The sequence below is a fragment of the Notothenia rossii genome (genome assembly GCF_949606895.1).
Source record: "Notothenia rossii genome assembly, chromosome: 11".
In the NCBI taxonomy this organism is placed as follows: domain Eukaryota; kingdom Metazoa; phylum Chordata; class Actinopteri; order Perciformes; family Nototheniidae; genus Notothenia; species Notothenia rossii.
The window spans coordinates 40,227,457-40,248,607 of NC_136910.1; the positions used below are offsets into that span (position 1 = coordinate 40,227,457).

Consider the following 21,151-nt stretch of genomic DNA (forward strand, 5'->3'; position numbering starts at 1 on the left):
TACTGAGTTTTATTTGATTTATTCATTTATTTTTGGCCCATTGCTGATACCAGGAATCTTCCAAATATTCTATGCGTTAGAATTGCTTTCTTACATTACTGTATAATTTAATGTCAAACTTTGCTGTTGTATATTTTCATGCATTTCTGCATGAATGAGAAACAATTCCACCTATAATATTTTGTCCTATAGTGGTGAATTGTAACTAAGTGTAATTACTTAACTGCATTTAACTGCAGGAAAGATTATGCAATAACTTATCATAACTAACACATAGTGAGTATGTTCCACTACGTCCTATAAATGAGAGGTTACTCACAGGTGAGTATCACTGTATGACTGTCTGTCAGGTGCTTTTATCAACAGGTACATTTCCCCCTCCAACTGAGTGACGTCATGGGGATGGGCAGGTCACGTGGTCCGGTCATAGGAGACCTGTTGGTGTAAAGTTACTGAAATGGGAGAGAAGAAGAAAAGGAGGAGGTGGATAAGGAAGGAGGCGAACAAGGTAGGTTAGGCAGAATAATAACTGCATTTATATCCTAATTTCAAAAGTATTTATCTATGGGGTTAGTTAGACATCAATATGGAGTCTTTTATAGCTTGAAACGGCAACCTTTTAAGGAAGAAAGGTCAGTAAACGTAGCGTTTTGTTATCTTAACGACGGCACCTCGAGTGAAGTTAACCGCCGTTGTCGTAACGAAACTTTTTTTTTTATACAGCTGTCTAAAGTGAAATTTAAGCAAGCTAATGTCTGTTTTTCTTTTATAATGTAACCTGAAGCATGATAGTTACCTTTAAACGGAGTCAAGTTATTGCGTTAATTTACTTTTCTCCCTGACCGAGCACTCTGGATGCGAGCCAACACTTGTTGCAATGTTATTAGGCCTCCTTCACTGCACACATGTATTACATACCTGCTGTGGACTGAGTTTTAAATGTAGCCTTTGTTGTCAGTACTTCAGTGTCATGTAATTATATCAGAGCCGAGATGTTTATAGACCTCTGTATTATTATAAAGCAGATTCCTCATAACAGGAGTCTCTGACATTATTACTGTAGGTGTACACAAAAGTACTTCCCTATGTGAGCCATTATTATAGGAGAAAAGTACTAATACCGTACTGGTTAGCACACATATAAGTACTGCATTAAAGGTATGAGTTACTTAGTAAAATTATGTAATTAGGAAGTGTACTTTACATGCAAATATTAAAAAGACAACGTACTCGCCATGTAGAGTTGCCCCTTTCAGAATATATCATATAATTGGATTATTATAATGTGGATGCATTTATGTGAGCTAGTTTTGATAGCGTTATATACTGCTGGGTAACTAAATGTATACGTTTGAAGTGTTGTTGAAGAACAGGATGAGTGAATTCATCAGTGGTGGAGAAATTATTCAAATGCTTTATTTACAAACTACTAATACCACACTGTAATAATGTAATACCTGTAAGTACAAGTAAACGTGAAAATATGTTACTTAGTATATAGTACAACACACTACTTGAGATGTAGTTTCTTGATGTGGTGCTATCAATTTTATAATATATATTTTTGTTTAAGGGAAACATTCTTTGTTTCCACCTTACATTTTGTGTTGCTTTTCTCAATTGTCCAGCACTGTAAATGTAATATATGTTTTTTAATGTTGGCTGGACAAAACACACATTGAAGACAGTTATTTGGGAAATTGTTAGAGTTTTTATTCTCATTAGATGCAGCGTTAAAGAAGTCGACCATCATCTCATCTCATCTTGTTGTTTCTCTGCAGGTGAACCATCCAACGACACACTGTCTGTTCATACAAGGTTTGCATTCTGACCTGCAGGCCAATGTAAGTCGTGTTGAGTGACTGCGTGTGAAAGAGGTATTGAAGCTCAGTTAATATCATTTTTTACCTCTCGAGATCATTAAAGAAATGGGCTTTTAAGGGCTGATTAAATGTCAAGAATACATTTTTGTGCTGCCTGCAACAACTATTCATAAGTTTTGATTCCTGGGTAGGACACATGAGAGCTTATTACAACATCAACAACAACAACAACGGGGGAATTCTTACTTCATATTGGATGGCAGCACAAAAATATATTCTTGACTCGGCTTGCATGGAGGATGCTGGGATAACATCTTCACTCATGAGGGCTTTTCTCTGGTGACCTCAGGTACTTGGGGGTTAGCTGCAGCTTGTAGGTATGTGGGGCAAGCAGATTTTGCATGAATGATATTCTTGAATGTCTAATTCAAATTTCTCATCAGTTTGGGAAAGGTTTTTATCTTCTGGCCTTTTCCTTCTTACATGTTTATTCTTTCTTTGCTTTCCTGGTTCAGGGTAATGATTTGAATCGATGAAAATGTATATCTAGGGCTGAAATGATTATTTTATTGACAAAAACATACAATACATTTTCTAGCAAGTTCCTGCCTCCGGGTACTTTTTTCAAGGATTTCCTGCTTTTTCTATGTCTTATAAGATTGTAAATTGAGTATGTTTCACTTTTTGACTTTAAGTTGGCAAAGCAAGGCATCACCTTAAAATGAGGCTTTGAAAACATTAACAGTTTTCTTGAATCACTTATTCATCTGGTCTATTAAGCATTGGAAAAGGATAACAAAAACTTATTTTCAATTTCAATTACCTAGAGCTCAAGATGATATCTTTAAATATCCCGTTTTTTTTAAAACCCAAAGATATAAGTGAACAATGTGATAAACAGAAAAAAAAGGCAACAAATCCTTTTATTTGAGTAGCTAAAAGCAGCTCATGTTTCTGCTTGAAAAAAGATAAATCAACTATAAAAATATTTGACAATAATGAAATAATGAGTTGTTGAGCAACTTATTATTTCAGCTTTAAAATAAGGATAGAAAGACCTGTTGGTCAAATTGAAACGCATTAAAACGTCTAAATGAATGTGTGTGTGCTCTCAGGGACCACTACCATCCTCATGTCCAATGGAGGAGGCTTTTATGGACGCACTGAGCGTGTCCGCCAGTCGCCGTACTACGACCAGGTGCCACTGGGCTCCTTACCACGAGCAGACTCCTACGATCCACTTCCGCTGAGAGAGCAGAGAGACACTCGCCTCGCTCAGAGCGCCGACCCCCTCCCTCCTCCGCCTCTCCCTGACCACCCCCCCGTGGGCCCAGAGTTAAATCCCAGCGGCAGTGAGGACAACGGAGACCCGGACGACCCCTCCTTAGATATCAAACCCGTCCACCGCTTCATCCCAGACTCCTGGAAGAACTTCTTCAGAGCAAGTGACCGCAGCAGTAAGCAGGCGTGGTCAATGCCTGACTCGTCATGTAACAACAACAACAGCACCAGTGACGGGGTGCGCTGCTCTCCTCCACAGTCCCCGGTCCCTGGGTCCTACCGAGATCCTTTTGGGGGCTCGGGAGGCAGCTACAACTCACGCAAGGAGCTTCTGGAACTACGGGATGGCAATGAGTCCTTGTCGGGGCGCACCCACCGCACAGGTCTGACCTACAGCGAGCGGGTGGAGGAGTACCATCAGCGCTACGACTACATGAAGTCCTGGTCAGGGCTGCTGAGGATTCTGGGATGTGTGGAGCTCCTGCTGGGGGCCGCTGTGTTCGCCTGCGTCTGCGCTTACATCCACAAAGACAACGAGTGGTTCAACATGTTTGGATACTCGTCTCCTGGAGCAGCGTACGGAGGAGGAGGGTTATATGGCGGAGGCACAGGGGGGTCCTACTACTCGGGCCCCAAGACCCCCTTTGTGTTGGTGGTGGCAGGGCTGGCCTGGCTGGTGACTGTGATCATGTTGGTGCTGGGGATGACCATGTACTACCGCACCATCCTGCTGGACTCCAACTGGTGGCCTCTGACCGAGTTCACCATCAACCTGGCGCTGGCTTTGCTTTACATGGCTGCAGGTCGGCAACAGCTCATATTACAAATGGTTTTTCACCTTGATGTATCCATACAGATAGTTTTAATATTACCGTTGCTTTTGTATGCATTTCAGTCACTTGTCAGGGACCATGTTCAATATTTAAAAAATACGATTGCCACTTGACATAGTGTACCAGACATCAAAAAAGATAGATTGTTGGTTAGAGTTGGTTACCTTTTTAGAAGACTTAAAATGTGTTTTAAGGATCATAGCAATTCATAAGATTGCTTTTACTAGTATTTGGCATGTTTCTTAATGGGAAATTGAGTTTTTTTTAAGGATAACTACAGCTTTTAAAATATAATGATTTGTCAAAAGTTCTAATGATTTGTCAAAAGTTCTAATTATTTCTAATTCTAAGTTCTAATTGAACTATTTTTGCAATTCAATTATGTGTACACATTAATGCATCTGTAATATATTTCCAATAATGTAATATAGTCTATTGTAGTATAACAATAATGTTAAATATGTTCTTTTTTTAGATATAGCATCAGAAATCTTGAAGACAGTTATCTTAAAATTGCTAGATACCACTTGGAAAGCAAGACATTTTACTTTCATGCATGGACTGCCTCTTCATAGCATGTTTGCTTTCTGTTTACCAGCCATTGTCTATGTTCGAGACACGACTCGCGGAGGGCTTTGCTCCTTGCCGATCTTCAACAATGGCATCAACGGGGCGTTCTGCAGAACAGAGGCAGGCCAGACGGCAGCCATTATCTTCCTGTTTGTCACCCTGATTGTTTATCTGATCGGAGCCATGGTGTGTCTCAAGCTGTGGAGACATGAAGCTGCACGCAGATACCGGGAGAAATACGGCGAGGAGGAGGTGAGAGCTATGACACTTTAATTATTTATTCAGTTTGAAGGGTTGGGACATGGGTTTCGTCTGACAGTTAATGATTAATGCAACACTATCTACCATTCACTATATTGAGTTAACAGACAGGCTGCAAACATGTTCTCACACACACACACACACACACACACACACACACACACACACACACACACACACACACACACACACACACGTGCACACTGCATTACAACAACACACCATATCATTTGCATACAGGACTACAGCTGTGGAGGAAGGAGTAGGCGGAGTCAGTGAGTCCTACCTGTTTATTGGAGGGCAAAACACTGCACACAGTCACACACACATTCTGATTCAACAACAATAGGTTTGAGATCCACATAAAACTCTTCTTTTGGGTTACTTGTTATTTGTTGTGTTTTGATGTGTTAAAAGAATATCTATTTGATTTATTGCGGAAAGTAAGATGAGAAGATTGATATCTCTCCTGTGTCACTAAAATACTTTAGCCAGGACATTGCTAGCTAAACCTAGCTAGACTGAATTAAGGGGTAAAAGCTTACCTTGCTCTATCTTCTAAAAGTAAAACAATCTGTCAATTGAAGCTCACTGCTCTTGGCCAGGCAACAGTCCACCACATACCCTCTTGTAAAACCACAGGAGGATGTTTTTAAATGTTGTTGTCTTCCAAATATACAAACAATAACATGTGTATCAATGAGCTTTAAGGACGTTGTAGGGTGGACAGAGCCAGGCTAGGTGTTGTCCCTGCTTTATACTTAGCGTCTTCTGACTATAGCTTCCTATGTGGCGGACGAGAGAGATATCTTATTTTTTATCAAGCTCTGCAAGAAAGCAACACAAAGTGTATTTCCCCAAATGTCTCTACTATCCCTTTAAATGGTAAGACATCATTAAAAGCCTAATGTTAACTGGATTCTATTTTTGTATGTTTTACACACAGATGCGTCCCTCGGACATAAGAGCTACACACTCATTGGTAAGCCTCCTGTAATTTGTTTTATTGTAAAGAAACATACTCACGTTTGTGTTTATTTAAACGTGAAAGTTGCTCCTCTTTTAATTCAATCTTTACAATCCTTTTGTCATAGCTGTGTTTGTCCTGTTTTGTCTCTGCAGATGGTTCCAGATTCAGCTCCCATTCCCAAAGCTCCAGAGCAGGTGCGAGGCTCCTCAGTGGTTCCCATCCACGCCGCTCCTAAAGCCATCCCACCTCACATTCTGCAGGGAGCTATACCATCAGGACACATCCCAAAACCTGTCATCGTGCCTGACTACATCGGGTAAGCTCTGCTCAAAATAAAAGCAAGACAAGTAGGTGCAATATGTGGGTTGCTATGTTGGTTAAATAGCAACTGTATGTCCGGCTTTGCCTAACATACATACAGTTTACCAACGTTAATAAAGAGTTGTTCTCTTCTTCCGTCCTGCAGTAAGTACCCGACGATCCGCTCAGAGGAGGAGAAGGACCAGTACCGAGCCGTGTTCAATGACCAGTACGCAGAGTACAAGGAGCTCCACGCCGAGGTGCAGGTCACCACCAAGAAGTTTGACGAGATGGACGCCATGATGCGCAGTCTGCCCCAGAACCCTTCCACCCAGATGGTGAGTGTTTACTCACTCAGAATACAATCGTGTTTTTCACTCAATAGTCAATCAGAACTCCTTTATCAGATTCTATCTGTACTCTATCTTCCAAAATGTAGATGCCATTTTTTTTAATCGCATGGGACTGTTTGTGCATTTATTCTATCTGCAGTCATGTATTGTCTTCAGTTTTTTGGTCTTTTTGTTTTCAGATAGAAATGCTATTTAGAGGTACATTTTCCAATGAATTTAACAAATCATAAAGACTTTAGAGATGCTGATCACACATTGTTTTACAAAGTAAAGTGCACACTAGACACTTTATTTTGTCAAAAATCAAAGCTAAGATACAGTTTCCTTTAGTTATTTTTTTTGTAAAATATGTTTTACTCTTATATCAGAAGATGCGTTCCTTGTTTTATACAGTGTATTTTTATTTCAACATTTTACATTCTGCAGAAAGTTTCAAACAAACCACACTGCCCAGAAATGATCTCAAAAAGGTTTCTGAGTTCGGAAACCCTTAAGTGTAGATCATTTTTAACAATGTCTTTGCAAACACTGGAAATCGGCCAACAAATACACATTTGATTGATCTTGAGGATTTTTAATCTCACCCAGTTCTCATGTGTGCTCCTGGTAGCCATGCCTTAACAAATGACACACACACTTAGTGCATCATCACACTGGACCTACTTTGCATGGATGAACACAAGTTAACATGAACCCTGCTGGACTGATACCATCAGGGTTTGGTATTATGACAGTGCTGGGAAAACCATTTCTGTCAGAGAATGATTGTGTGTCTGGAATATGCACCCAGTCTTTTTGTTGTTAAAATGTGCCTCATTTCCCCCTCTCATAACTTCCTCTGTTTGCACTTCCTGTTCCTGCTGTACTTCCCCTCCACCCTAACATTCCTTCTCTGCACCATCCACAAGCACCTAGTTGTATTACCTAACTGTACTACTTCATGTATTTCAATCTTTATGGATGACCTTTAATTGAATTCAGTCTCTTGTCTCTACTTGCAGGAGGTTGATCGCATTAACAGAATCCTTCAGGATTACCAGAAGAAGAAAAATGTGAGCCGATTCTCTTTTTTCGCTGTTTTGTATACAGTGTTGTTCTGCTGCCCGTGTTGATATGTTCTTAATAGATACTTAAATCGCTCAAAACACAAGTATGTATTTAGATTATTTTTTTAGATCTCAGTAATTTCTTAAAACAGCTGTTCACTTTAGTTTTTTATCAGACAGAACTAGGTGCATGTTTCGGCACTGCTTTCACTCATGGATTAATCCACATTTGGTGCTTTTGTGAGTTGTGTGGCAGCAGGACATTATATGTGATCCGCTCTATCGAAATCAGTCGGAAGTCGCAACGGCTCATTTCAAAATAAACGTGGATTTGCGTAAACAACTAGTTTTTCGGGGTTCGGGTGTTTTGTTTGATTTTTAAATAAACAAAGTCTTAGCTTTCAGAATATGAAACTTTTATTTCCAAAATCAAACGATAAATTCATACCAGCTGAAATTATGCATATAAGGCATATAGTAATCATAGATAACACGGCAGGGTCCATTACAGTTTGTTTTCATCTGATTTCAATTAAACAAAGTCTTGACTTTCAGAATATTAAACTTGTTTCAGCAAATTCAGATGATAAATACAACTTTGAAGCTTGTAACGGCATAATTACAAGCGGAGAACGGAGTAACTTAATGTCACAGCAGGCATAACAACAGCCGGTGTTTCTCGTGAGTGTTTTCCCCGGGAAACAAACACAATACACACAAACGCAAAAATACACACACACACACACACACACACACACACACACACACACACACACACACATTCGCGAGCTTGCCCCAGACCAGTAATCCAAACAAAAATATTATTTTGATCATTTGCTCCGCTAATAATCAATCAGATCTATGGATTCCAGAGAAGAGGAAACTTTGAAGGCCTTTTTCTTAAAATGATGACTCGTGACAGTCATTATATAATGTGACATATTTTGCTTAATATTTGGAGTACAAAAACAATCCTGATATCATTAGAAAGCTAGGAATCTCCTCTTTCCAGCAGTGTATACAACTCAAAATGTGTCTTCGGATCAATGCTACTGATTTCGATAGAGCAGGACACATATGCAGAGTTAAGTCAAATGTAATGACAGTGTGTGTTCATAGGAATACAGGAACATGTCACCCAGTTGGACAGTGTGGCTCATTTATGTTTTTTTTAATCAATGGAACTGAGGAAAATATATAGCAGATTGTGGTGCACACACAATACTTGTTAGTAGATATTTATTCAGTGTTGGTTTCCATCTTTTCATTTGATTTGTTGACGGGGAGAAAAAACTCATTCATTATAATAGTTAACAAACGGCCCTTGAACAGCTGAATTATACAGTAAAAAGTGTGTATCTCAAACTTACATTTTGTATTCTCATCGGGGTTTCTTCTTTATCAAATCAGGACCCGACTTTCCTCGAGAAGAAGGAGCGCTGTGAGTACCTGAAGAGCAAACTGTCGCACATCAAACAGAAGATCCAAGAATACGATAAGGTGATGGAGTGGAACGACGGATACAGCTAAACCTCTTGCAAATATCTGTACCCGGGCACACCTCTGAACACTAATACAGAACTAATGCTGACAGCTGGGCTACTGGTGGGGAAAGTGACATTTTAACTGGAGAGCGAACATGACGCATGTACATCTGTACAGCTGTTTTCATCTATCAGCAGCTTTGACTGACTGTGTTCATTAAGAAGTAGAACCAAATGTGACAGTTTTATATTTAAAGACATGTCTTGACATTTTGGGAAACATGTTTGATCGCTTTCTGGTGTGGAGTTAGATGAGGAAATAGAAATAGCTCTAATATTTGTGAGGTAACTATAAATACACATCAAGAAGCCAGATCAGCAAAAAGCTTGTAAGTAACAAAAATAAAACAAAGTCAGCCTATGAACACCTTCATTTCACTAATGTACATGTTATTTTTTATTCCAGTGTAAAATGGAGTTATGTGCGGGACTATTTTCTTAGAAATAGAGGCTAAGCACATAAATAAAACAGATATGGATGATATTTTTACTCATAATTTTACAAATCAAACAAACAAGATATAAAAAGTTAATTCAAGGCTTTGAAAGTGCTGGTTGGTGGGTTTCGGTTCCTTTCCGCTAAGCTATCTGTGACTGGCTATAGTTTTATGTTAAAATGATAAGACTCCTAAGTCTTTGCCTGAAAGCGAATAAGCATGTTTGCCAAACATGTAAAACTATTCCTTTATTTTAAATGGTTTGAATATGCAAATAACTGGATATGAATATACAAGATATTTATGTTTAATACTGTGATTATGATAACACTGGTATCCCTAGTGAATGTTTGCGTTTAATTAGTGGGAGATGGAAGAAGCAAGGGAAAGTTCACATGATTATCTTTCTATTAGTCCACTTGTTTGCCTGTTTACATTAATTTCACAACTTTAAAGCCTGAAATGAAAACCACTGCTTATCCGGACATATACCATCTAGCTGCTTTATGTAAAGGATTGTTTTAATTGCACACTGTTTTATTTTTTTAACGCGTATCTGTTTTTCTAAATCTGGAAATATCCATGTCTGATAGTATAATTTAAAATGTTGTTTGTTCTGTGTGTTGTAAAATTATGTTCTACCATTTCACTGATTAAACATTTTGTACTTTATAGCCACGTAGCTCCCTGAATATCTTCATTTTATCCTCTTTATACTGTACACATGTGACCTCTTGATTCAGTGAGAATATTATCATGGGTCTGTGTTTGCCTAATGTTATTAAGAGAAATTGTAAATATGTTGCTGTAAATGTCCATATTCTTTCATAATTTAAAGTGATCATTTTGTGCTTTTGGTCGCAAGAATACAATTTTGCTTCTCTACTGACGGTCTGTGGGGTTTTTTGTTTGATCAGCTGGCAGCTACAGTTCATTTTTTATTGTAAAAAGGAACAAATAAAAAACAGTGCCCAATTAGAATAAGCTGAATGAAGTTATGAAACTACAGAGATGAAATAGGTCAATTAGTTTTGTTCTAGTCGTTTTAGATTTTTTAAAATCAAATCAATGTGACATTCACTGAGTCATTACTTGAATATTGAATTAATTGAGAAAACTGCCATCTTAATACTTCAATAATAAAAAAATTGTGTGTGTATACTTGCACCTGGGTAAAAAATAGCTACACCGCAGGCATTTGGCTATCTGTTGTAGCAGTAATTATTCAATAATATCTCAATGGCGTTTATTTAAAAATGTAAACATCAATTATTATTATTATTTTATCTCCTTTATTTTTATAATAAATATGAAGAATAATCTGAGGGTTCAATAACGATGCATTATAGGCCCTTCTTAATCATAAGACTTTCATAAGTGTAAAATATTTGTAGGGTAGGCCTACTATATATTTACTTTTTTTGGGTCAATTTCTCTGGTTGTTTACCCAGTTAAATTTATTTGATGCTGCATTTTAACAACCAAAAAAATAGCCTACAATGTTGTGTTTGCACTGTTAGGTTTACTGAAGCCTTTCATAGTATTTTCCACAGGTATTTCTATGAAGACTAGGTGAGGACTTCCGGTGTTGCGGGCGGGGCTAAAATGACCGACAGCGGCTAGGTGTGGCCTGCATTGTTTTTAACAGCAGTCAGTTTCAGTTGAAACATTTCAGGTGGAGTATAGAGACAGGACGACAGGTGAGTGTGTGCACCTCAGTTTGTGAGATTAGCATCAGAGTCTACTTTAAATCTGTGATTATTTGCTAAATCCTTAATAATTGGACACCTGTTGCGACAAAAAACAGGTGTGTTGTTAGATACTTTAAATCACTTATCTCCTTAGCGCGGCACCTCGACTGTGTTGTCAAATGGATGTGTTGAATTGTCTTAAAAGTGCGTAAATACTGTGAATTTATCCGTGGGAAGTGGTTGAGTTTGTTGTCTAACAATTTATTTTGGATTTAACAAGAAATGTGGTACTTCAGTAGTTTATATTAACATGAATATATCCAAGGCCAGAGATGTTCCAGCCGCCGCCTAACCTGATATTAAAAATGGCCATTTAAAATAGATATGTTATAACATGAGACAGCCCTGATATTACTAATCGGTTTGTTAAACGACAGAATATGTTTTTACTATGGAATTTATCAAGCAAAAGGTGTCCCCAGTCCTAAATTATTTAATGTGAGAAATTACTGCCTTGTTTTGGCCTTCTCTTAGTGAATGTAGTCCCTATTTTATAGTAGACTCGTCTTGATATGTTATGGTCTTCAATAACCTCTGGGTCATTTTTATAATTTATTTAAAAATGTTCAGGCCTAATGATCATTCAAAAAAGGAATCAATTGTTGCAGCTCTATTTTAAATAAGTTTTGTTAAATGATGGCCTAACAACATAAATATTCTTTCAGATTATTTTTAACCAGCGGATCCAGCAGTGATGTCCTCGAGGCCGAATGGGAGTCCACCTCCCTACGAATCAGATACTGGATAGTGAGTCTCTTTCAATGAATATAGCCTACAGTAAACCTTACGGTTGTTGAATATTTTAGATTTATTTAAATGCTTTGAAATGTTCACCTAGATAAAGCTTAATACAGACTGTTTATGGATACCCTATGGAAGCAAAGAAAGGCCACAATAATTTGAGTTTGGTTGAAATGTTGGAAAATGTTACTGAATTCTTTATGTTTCATGCAGAATAAAAAATATGTTTGCTTTGAAAATTAAACTAGGGGTGTCTAGGTGGCAATTTGAATATTCCTATTTCTGAAAAACACTTTTATTTAATTATGGGTTCACAGATTCAAAGCAACTATATAAGTGTTGGGTTTTCAGTCGGTCATCTAAGTTTGAAAAAAATCATTTAAAATTCCTATTCCCTATTTGACATTTTGGATTAAAGCAATTGATTGTTTTTAACTTTTAGATGTATAAATAACCAATTTGACTATTTGAACCTGTAACTGACATGAAGAAAACCTCTGAAATCAAGATTTTAAAAATCACACAAATTCTTAGTCACAAATGTAAAACCTCATAAATTCAGCCTTACGGTTTTACAAAAAAATATTTCAGGGGTGTTTCAATTCTACATATTCCGCTGATTTCTTTGTTACTGTCTTCTCAGTAATGTGCCCCCCCAACCAGCCTATTCCTACTACCCAGACGATGAGTTCCAGCATTTCTACCGCTGGACATCTCCACCAGGCGTCCTCAAAATCATGTCCATCATCTCCCTCGTGATGTGCGTGGCCATATTTGCCTGTGTTGCCTCCACGCTGGCCTGGGACAGTCAGGGAGCGATGAGTGGCATGGGAGGGTCCTACGGGGGAACTGGGGTTGGTGGGTATGGTGGCGGTGGGTATGGTGGCGGTGGGTATGGTGGCGGTGGGTATAGCAGCTTTGGAGGCGGTGGATATGGAGCTGGAAACAGCTATGGCTACGGTGGGCTCGGAGGAAACTACAATGACCCCCGCAAGGGCAAAGGGTTCATCATCGCCATGGCAGCCATCACCTTCATCGCCTGCCTGGCCATCTTCATCATCGTAATTTCTCACCAGACCCTATCAACAAGCAGGAGGTTCTACCTAGCAGTCGTGATCATCAGCGCTATCTTAGCACTGCTAATGCTAATAGCAGCTATAGTGTACCTGGTGGCAGTGAACCCCGCCTCTCAGTCCTCGGGATCGTCCTTCGGCAGCCAGATCGCTGCACTATGTGCTCCGTACAAACAAACACAGCCCACTGGAGTGTTTGTCAATCAGTATCTGTACCACTACTGCGTGGTAGAGCCACAAGAGGTGAACACACACTTGAATTTGTTTAAGTCTTTAAAGGGGGATTTGTTGTAGGGTGTGGCCATGTATCAATGTTAAATTTGATATGGTGATATCAGACTAGATTTCGTTTAGATTTTTGATATCGTAATATGGTAAAATTGTAAGTTTTCCCAATTTTAATGGATGCACCGAAGTAAAGTGTTGTCATTTTCAAATTTGTATTAATTCTATTTACCCACTTAAATAAATATAACTACTTATAATCCAATTACTGTTGTTTATTTATCAAACATCTCCTTGGGTAAACATTAACCCTAAACATTTTTCACAATATCGATTTTGAGGTATTTGGTCAAAAATATTTAGATTCTTTGGATATAATCCGTATGGTCCAGCCCTTATTTGTTGTGTTTGTAACTCAGTTTCTTTCTCCTCTCAGGCCATCGCGGTAGTGTTCGGCTTCCTGGTCGCCATCGCTCTCATCATCATGCTCGTCTTCGCTCTAAAGACTCGCAAGAAAATCCAAAACCACGGCAAGAACAACATCCTATGGAAGAGGGTGAAGGTTATCGAGGAGATGGAGCCACCTCAAGATGTAGAGGCATGGGTGAGTTAATTGTTCAAAAACTAGTGTACATGCACATCCAACCCTAATCAAACAGGTGTTGAGCTGAAGGGGAGCACACAATGATGTCAAATAAATAGCTTGCACACACAGCATGGGAGCCCTACAGTGTTCAAGCTGTTTAAGCCATTTGTTTTGAGTTAATTATTCAACCTGACTGTTGGGGAATAATTTGCTTAGGTATTCAGCCTTTGACACAGTTAATAATTTGCCCTTTCACTGTCTCTTTTCCCATGGCATAAGTCTAAGGCCTTGGGTATTGCTGATATCTCTCTTAAGGAGGGGCAGCTGGGTGCATTGTTGTTGCCAGCTTATGACCAAGCACAAGCTGACATGAGATAGTTTATTGTTCAGGGACATCAAGATGCCCTTCTTTTCTGGGACGTAGGTTCCCTGGCGCACATTATTTTCTATGGACGACAGCTCTAGTTAGATTTAGGGTCCATATTTGTCTCGCTGATAAAGAATGTTGATTATTACACTCCGAACTACTTAAAACCTCAAACTACAGAAGAGTTCTTCAGAATTGATTTGGCATCTCTATCCATCTCTGCCCATGACATGTCTTGCGAATTCTCCGGCCGAAGCTCCAAATAAACCGTCAGTGTTTGCCATCAAAGCTCCAGCTCTGGGGCCTCATGTATAACGCCGTGCGTAGGATTGACGTGGGAAGGTTGCTTACGTAGTAGAAATCCGAAAAATAAGCCCCTTTCCGATTCACCAAACATTGCGTACCTGCGAGGAAAGTGCGTATGGCACTTCCTACGTCGGTTTCCCTTTTTATAAATCACAACCGACTTGAAATGCGGTGCAGCTTTTGCGGGCTTCACGTAACGCCCATATTTGCCTATAAATAGTCAAAGAAACGCCCTTTCTTTCATTCATTCATTTTGACTGACTGCATGGAGAAGATCGCAGGAAATGACGACAGAACAGCTAAAAAAGAAATCTCACACCGTGTCAGATTTTGGTTATTTTTGGGAGGTCGAGATAAATCATATTGTTTGGTGGATGCAGTTTGAACCAGAGTAGCAGCATGGAGGTCGGATCGTCACCAAAATAAATAAATAAGTGGTCCGAAAAAGGTTAATGACAAAAAAAATACACATAGCCTTCCTCAGGCAGTGTGTTTGTACCGGGGACAGGAGACCCCCCCCCTTGATGAGAAACTGTAAGAAATGATCGGGGAGTCACTCCGGAGTGGAGTCATGACGACTGGATCTGAATTATGTTTTTGTATTTGGTGGTTTGTGTCCCAGCTGTCGATCAGCTGTGCGCAGCGCACTGCAGCTTGTGCATCTCAACACCAAAAAACATTTCATAACATTAACACAACATATTCGAGGTGGTTTTAAATAACATATCCGTATTTATTTATTTCTCCCAGTTATGTTTTTGTGTGCACTGAGGAGTCGCAAAGAGGCGTTTGTTAAATCATTTTAAGATTGGCTTTAATCAATGTTGGAAAATGAATTCTTCATATATGATAAATGAGAGGTAACATTTTATTTATGGTATTATTTCCACATATTTCTCTCCATTTTTCCTTCTGACAATGGTGTCGCAGTTTCTCGTCTCTCCCGTTGTGCGTACGCATGGGTTAGAGTTTACGTGGAGGACCGCACGTTTTCCTGTCAAGTTAGTATCTTATAAATCGCAAACATTGCGTAGAAACTGCCGTACGCCATTTTTTTTGAGCGTATACCGCTTTATAAATGAGGCCCCTGGTCCTGTTTCCAATTGCTTCAGAAGAGCTGAAAACTATAAGTCAGTACAGTCGATAGACAATTTAACGGAAACAACTTCAATCATTGTTTGTGCCGTATTTACAGCAAAAATAGTAATAAAACATGATGAACATACTATGCCTCCAGTTGCTCCAATAAGAGGATTCGCTGCTTTTAGTGTTGTATATGCTTTTTGTTATTTTAGCTGAATGTTTTTTGGGTTTGATTGTTGGTTGGATGAAAACAAAACATTTGAAGACATTACCTTTTTTAAAACTGATGTGGGCAATTTCAAGGACTAAAAAAAGTGTTTTTCAATTGTATTTAATATTCTAGTTGTTTTCTCGACCAATAAAATAAACTGTAAAATCGTTACGTGTGTAACGTATGAAATATTTGGCATTTTGCTTTATTATTTAAATGAACGGTAAAGGGATAAAACAATTGGTCGATTAATTGATTAGTTGCTTGACAGAAAATTAATTGGCCACTTTTTTTAAATTGAATAATCAAACTGTGATGTTTCAATGTTATTCTCAATCACCCATGACGGTAACCTGTTTAGTGTTTTGGATAAATCAAGACAAGGAGTCCCATCTCATTCCCATTTTCAGTGTTGTTGTTTTTTTAAGACAAAGAAATGAAAAAGATAAATCCACTATTACAAAAACTGCAGGCCTAAAAAGTTAAGTAATTATAGAACAAGTTCATTTAATTGTTAATTGATTGACTCGACCAGCTCTTAAAAATGTTTGAAGTTAAAATCAGAAGAAGCTATCGTGGCAGATCTTTTAGGCCTGTCTTTAAATTGTCTTTCTGATGAAGCAGCAGTTGAGTGTAACAGCCAAAGCAGTAAAACCAGTTTAGTGGCAGTCACCTGTTGCTCAGCGGGGGAGGGGAACTGCTCCTGTTTTCAAGGTGTGGTGTTTACACTGGATGAGTGTTTCAATGTTACACAGGCATGTCCCTATGGTAGGAAGAACTCGCAGCAATAAAAACCTGGACTTTTTATTGCCTATTTCTTCAAATATTATTTACATTTCACGGTGAATCATTCTTTCTGAAGTTATTTTAGAAGTGTTTGGCAACAGCTGTCACATCTGAACTACTCCAGTGTACCAATGAGTAGGTGAGTCATTTTTGTAATGATGACATTCAGTGCAGTGAAGTCCTGAGCTCACTGCAGAGCAATGAAGAGGAAGAACAGGTCGGACTGGTCCTCTTAAACCTCAAATCCCACCAGTTTGCAGAGACATAACACCGGTAACATGATACTGGGAGCTAGAGGTATTTACCTTTAGTGTACTTAGTGGAAACTCATGTGAAAAGTGCTGAGGCGACCTGCAGAACATGCAGGTGTTGTTTTGGAGGTGTGCAGCAGGGTGAAGCTCCCATGTCTCACATTTTCAGAGGACAAGTCCATGCAGGTGGATCATACCAGAGTTGGCAGAGATCCAGTCTTTCTGTTCAAGGAAACCGCCCGTAATTGTATCATGGTTGAAAGCACTGTTTACTGCACACTGTAGTGTAGATCATTTGGGTAAAGCTATATTTTTAACAACAAATCTTGCAAAAACACGCCTTTTTGTGATGATTTTCTTAGTCCAAGCTCAAGTCTAATGTCTTCTTTTGTCCGACCAAAACCCCCAAATAGTCAGTTTGATATCATACAGTATATTAAGGAAGCATCAAGCTGTCCCGTTTGTGTAGCACAACATTTATGCTTAAAAGATCATTTAAACGATTATTGGATTTGTCAAAATAGGCATTTAGACATCTTTTTTTTAAATATTATTTTGCTAATATGTTTTTTTCCTCACCTAGGTGAACAATGTGTCTGGAAGCCCAGGAGTGCTCCCAATGTCAGACTACCCCGAGAAGCTGAGAGGCTCCAGGAGTCACCTGGATGACGAGAGCACCAACTATGACAAACCCCCCTACATCTACACCCCTCAGTGAGTATGATAAGGAGGAGGACGTGTGTGATGTTGCACGTAAAAACACTCTGTGCCCTAATGACATTTTAAATGGTTTAAAAAGTAACTGGTAGAGTGAGATTAATTGTAGGTGGAGAAAGCAAGTTACCCAGGTGTAACCAAAATCGTGGATGTTGCAGTTACACAGTGTGAGTTTTCACCAAAAAACCACAGCGTTTGAGCACTCATGCTGCAAACTTTGAATATCCTTTGAATATCCTTTGAATATCCTGAATCCTCAACAATGTGTTAAAAGTTCAACTTTGTCCTTGAATGCAACACAGAAAAGTTGCTCGGAGCTGGATGAAATTTTAACCTAAATTGGACTGAAACAAGACCACTAAAGTGATAAAGCCGTGTAATATTATTAGCATCTTGATGAACATTTAATTGTATCCTTGTTATTCATATTAGAGCCGCATTTTCTTTTTCAGCTTTTATGTTGAACTTGTGTATTTTACATTTTATCAACATGTTCATCAACTTTATCATTGCTTTTGGATCATTGTTACAATAAGAAAATAGATTGTAGTCACTGAGATTCTAATAATAACCAAAAATTGAAATAATTTGCTCTATCTTTTATTCTTTTCTGTTAATACTGTATGTCATCAAGTATAAACATATAGTATTTTAATATTATCAGTATATAGGACATGAGATTGGGCACAGCTTTTAGAACAGTTTTCAGGTGTCTGCTGTCATAAAAAACTTGCTGGAACTTGTTATTCCGCAAAAATACTTTAAGGAAAGTCAGGACATACAACACAGATGTCAGTGTCTCCCAATATGAGCTTTTTTTAATTAAATAAAAACATTGCCAGTTTCGGCATGAATTACATCACACTGAAACTACGTCAAATACTTTTGTGCTGATCAGGGAACGTGAAGTATGAATAAGAGAAACAGGAAGTCATTGTTGACATATTTACTCATTCAAGATGAACTGATAGATCATTATGCTATGTTGTACTTCCTCCTGCAGCATTGAAAGGTGACTAAACAGTAGAAAGATTAAAACATTTGAACTAATGATCATACTTAGAGCAGTTTATTGGATTACAGATGTTATTTTGCCGGGTAAACCATCTCCACCTTTAACGTGAATTGCAGGTTTTTTTGTATTTAACCAGATGAAAGCATTTACAATGTTGACCTGGCCAAGAAGGCAGCAACGTTACACATTATTACACAGGTGTAAGGTGAAAAGCATATGCTCTGTCATTTTTATATATACAATTCTGTATACTTACTCTAACAATATGAATACTCTTCCTTGTTCCACAGGCCTGCAGAAGAGAACATGCCTCTGCAAAATGGAGCTCCCTACAGCAGTGTCTCAGAGGTGGCCAGCTCTCGTGGAAAGCCCAAAAAGAGACGAGCAGGGCGGCCGCGCCGGGCCGACGGACAGGAGTACGAAACGGACTACAACTCTTCCGGAGACGAGCTGGACGACAACGACTTCGACAGGTAGGAAGAAACTAAAGACCCACCTCTCTCCCCTCTAAAGTTTAAAGTCTTAAGTAAAGGAAGTGTAATTGACAATGTCTAATTGAATTACAAAAATATGCAGAATGTCTTTTAAACATGTAACATATTATTTAATACCATTCATGTGCATTAACACAGTTTGGCAGCATTTTAATGTCAGTTAAATTCAGCTCCACATAAATAAACTATGTGAAATGATGATTGTGTTTGCACTCCAAAAAATAGGAATTAGTTATTGCAAGTCTTTTTTCACCAAATAAAATAAAATCAAGATTAGTGGTTTTCTGACGGAAAATAATATGTTGAATAACAAGTGGGAGTATAGCAACATCGTCCTCGCAGTATTTTCACCTACCTTTTCCAACTGATACTGTAGTCAGCTAAGTTTCCTTTTTGTTTTTGTTGACTTGTTTTGTTGTTCTTCTCTAACTGAAGTGTTCCCTCTCTTATTTTCTGCTTTAGTGAATACCCTCCCATAAGAAACGAGGTGGAGCGCAATGACTATAAACGTGATTTTGATCGCGAACACCAGGAGTACAAAGACCTGCAGGCGGAGCTGGACGCCCTCAATAAGGGTCTGTCAGACCTCGACAGAGAGCTGGACGACCTGCAGGAGGGCAGCCCACAGTTCCTGGTGAGACTTAGTTTAAATTAACAGTTTAATATTGATTTATTGACTGCCTTATTGAATATAACCAATATTTCTGTTTTCATTTCAATTATGTTGAAGGATATTCCCAATTTGAAAACGAGATGTATCTGTGCAAAGACCCAGCAGTAACTGACAGCATGAGCTCAGAAATGTAGTTTGCTTTAAAATTCATAGCAGTGAAGCTGCGTAGTCAAAAATGTGTGTGCCATTAAAGGAAGCTTTTACAGAAAATGTGCACCAACGATGCCGTTTCAGTGTCTTTTAACACCTCATTGTGATTTTGTGATTTCCCTTTGGAGAAGACCAAAAACAGAGCTAACAGATATGAATTATTGGAGTTATAAAGGCTAATGTTAAGAAGATACTGTTAGCTAACAAGTTCAACCTTGTAATTTATACGGTTACAATATTTCAGTTGCGTGTTTACTTTCAACCGACAAGTGGCTTTTAGTTTAAGACGGATAAAGTAATGAAGATAAAGAAAGACTGTGTTAGAGAAATCGTGACATTTTGAAATGTGATACATTGTTGATTCACTCTTTAACAGGATGCTTTGGATGAGTACAACAGGATAAAGAACACTAAGAAGGTATGTGTTATTGTTGTTGATTTACAGTACAAACAGAACCAGAATACAGATTTATCATGGTCATAATAGCTTCTGCTTTTTACAATTGATGAAGCTTTTATATAAAACTCGTACTCATTATGTCTCGTCTTCTTTCTCCAATCATATCTGCAGTCTCCAGACTACCTGGTGAAGAAGCGCAGGTGTAAATATCTGAAGTCCAAACTGAGCCACATCAAGAAGATGGTCAGTGATTTTGACCGCAGAGCCTGAACAACTACTTGAGGATCTTACGGGTGAAATGTTTGAGGATTTCAGACAACAGAGGAGGAGCTACACTGATGTCGAACACAACAGTGTCTGAGCTGTTAGCTGGTGAAACATTGCAAAGGTTGTTTTCTACTTTTGAGACACAGAAAACGAAGATTCCCTGTTGTGTTATGATACTGTTTGTATTACGAGTATCACCTGCTATAGATACTGTTATATGTATTTATTTTGCCTCATGTTATGTGAAATCATCTATAAGAGGAGGTTAAGCTACTACATAGTGGAGGGAACACAAAACAAATCGGTTTGTTTTTAAATTGCTCTTTTTATGTTGATTTATTATGAGATTCCTTTTCAAGAGCCTTTTTATTCTCATTTCTTGCGATATCGATGTAAATATGTGGGAAACGCTGAGATTTGTAATGATTTTAGCAATGTGTGTTACGGTGAGTTATGGTAGAAAAAACAGACACTTTTAAATGCATGTTTAATGCATATTGATGTACTTTTTAAATGATTCGATGACTCTTTTTTTATTATAATAAATACATTTTATTGAACTTTTCTTATGCTGTATTTTTACACAATGGCTTCTCAGACATTTTTAAGACTACAAGCTATTTTCGAAGAACATGCT

General features: G+C 38.4%; 2 protein-coding genes across 6 annotated transcripts; both read left to right on the forward strand.

Annotated features, from left to right (window-relative positions):
* Positions 1-425: 425 nt before the first annotated feature.
* Positions 426-10,092, forward strand: marveld2a (MARVEL domain containing 2a). Of its 5 annotated transcripts, XM_079660696.1 has the most exons (10): positions 456-508; positions 1,782-1,877; positions 2,015-2,200; positions 2,939-3,907; positions 4,536-4,759; positions 5,715-5,750; positions 5,891-6,054; positions 6,205-6,376; positions 7,393-7,443; positions 8,848-10,092. In XM_079660696.1, the coding sequence occupies exons 4-10, from the start codon at positions 2,956-2,958 to the stop codon at positions 8,965-8,967; spliced, it is 1,719 nt and encodes a 572-aa protein (XP_079516822.1). In that variant the 5' UTR covers positions 456-508; positions 1,782-1,877; positions 2,015-2,200; positions 2,939-2,955; the 3' UTR covers positions 8,968-10,092. The 5 variants fall into 5 exon arrangements, with proteins under 5 accessions (XP_079516819.1, XP_079516818.1, XP_079516822.1 ...); XM_079660693.1 differs by lacking the exon at positions 2,015-2,200 and having other exon boundaries at positions 426-508; positions 1,782-1,844; XM_079660692.1 differs by lacking the exon at positions 2,015-2,200 and having other exon boundaries at positions 447-508.
* Positions 10,093-11,044: 952 nt separating this feature from the next.
* On the forward strand, positions 11,045-21,074 carry oclna (occludin a). The gene is made up of 9 exons (XM_079660704.1): positions 11,045-11,118; positions 11,835-11,916; positions 12,554-13,226; positions 13,645-13,812; positions 17,382-17,512; positions 18,821-19,003; positions 19,487-19,658; positions 20,224-20,265; positions 20,419-21,074. Exons 2-9 carry the CDS (start codon positions 11,864-11,866, stop codon positions 20,515-20,517), a joined length of 1,521 nt encoding a protein of 506 aa, XP_079516830.1. The 5' UTR covers positions 11,045-11,118; positions 11,835-11,863; the 3' UTR covers positions 20,518-21,074.
* The last annotated feature ends 77 nt before the right edge of the window (positions 21,075-21,151 follow it).

Excerpts from the sequence above, each read along its gene's own strand:
- marveld2a (XM_079660693.1), top strand. The coding sequence starts at position 2,956 with ATGTCCAATGGAGGAGGCTTTTATGGACGCACTGAGCGTGTCCGCCAG. Across the intron at positions 6,055-6,204 it reads ATCGTGCCTGACTACATCGG|TAAGTACCCGACGATCCGCT; the intron begins GTAAGCTCTGCT and ends TCCGTCCTGCAG. Across the intron at positions 6,377-7,392 it reads AGAACCCTTCCACCCAGATG|GAGGTTGATCGCATTAACAG; the intron begins GTGAGTGTTTAC and ends CTCTACTTGCAG.
- oclna (XM_079660704.1), top strand. The coding sequence starts at position 11,864 with ATGTCCTCGAGGCCGAATGGGAGTCCACCTCCCTACGAATCAGATACT. Across the intron at positions 11,917-12,553 it reads TACGAATCAGATACTGGATA|TAATGTGCCCCCCCAACCAG; the intron begins GTGAGTCTCTTT and ends CTGTCTTCTCAG. Across the intron at positions 13,227-13,644 it reads GCGTGGTAGAGCCACAAGAG|GCCATCGCGGTAGTGTTCGG; the intron begins GTGAACACACAC and ends TTCTCCTCTCAG.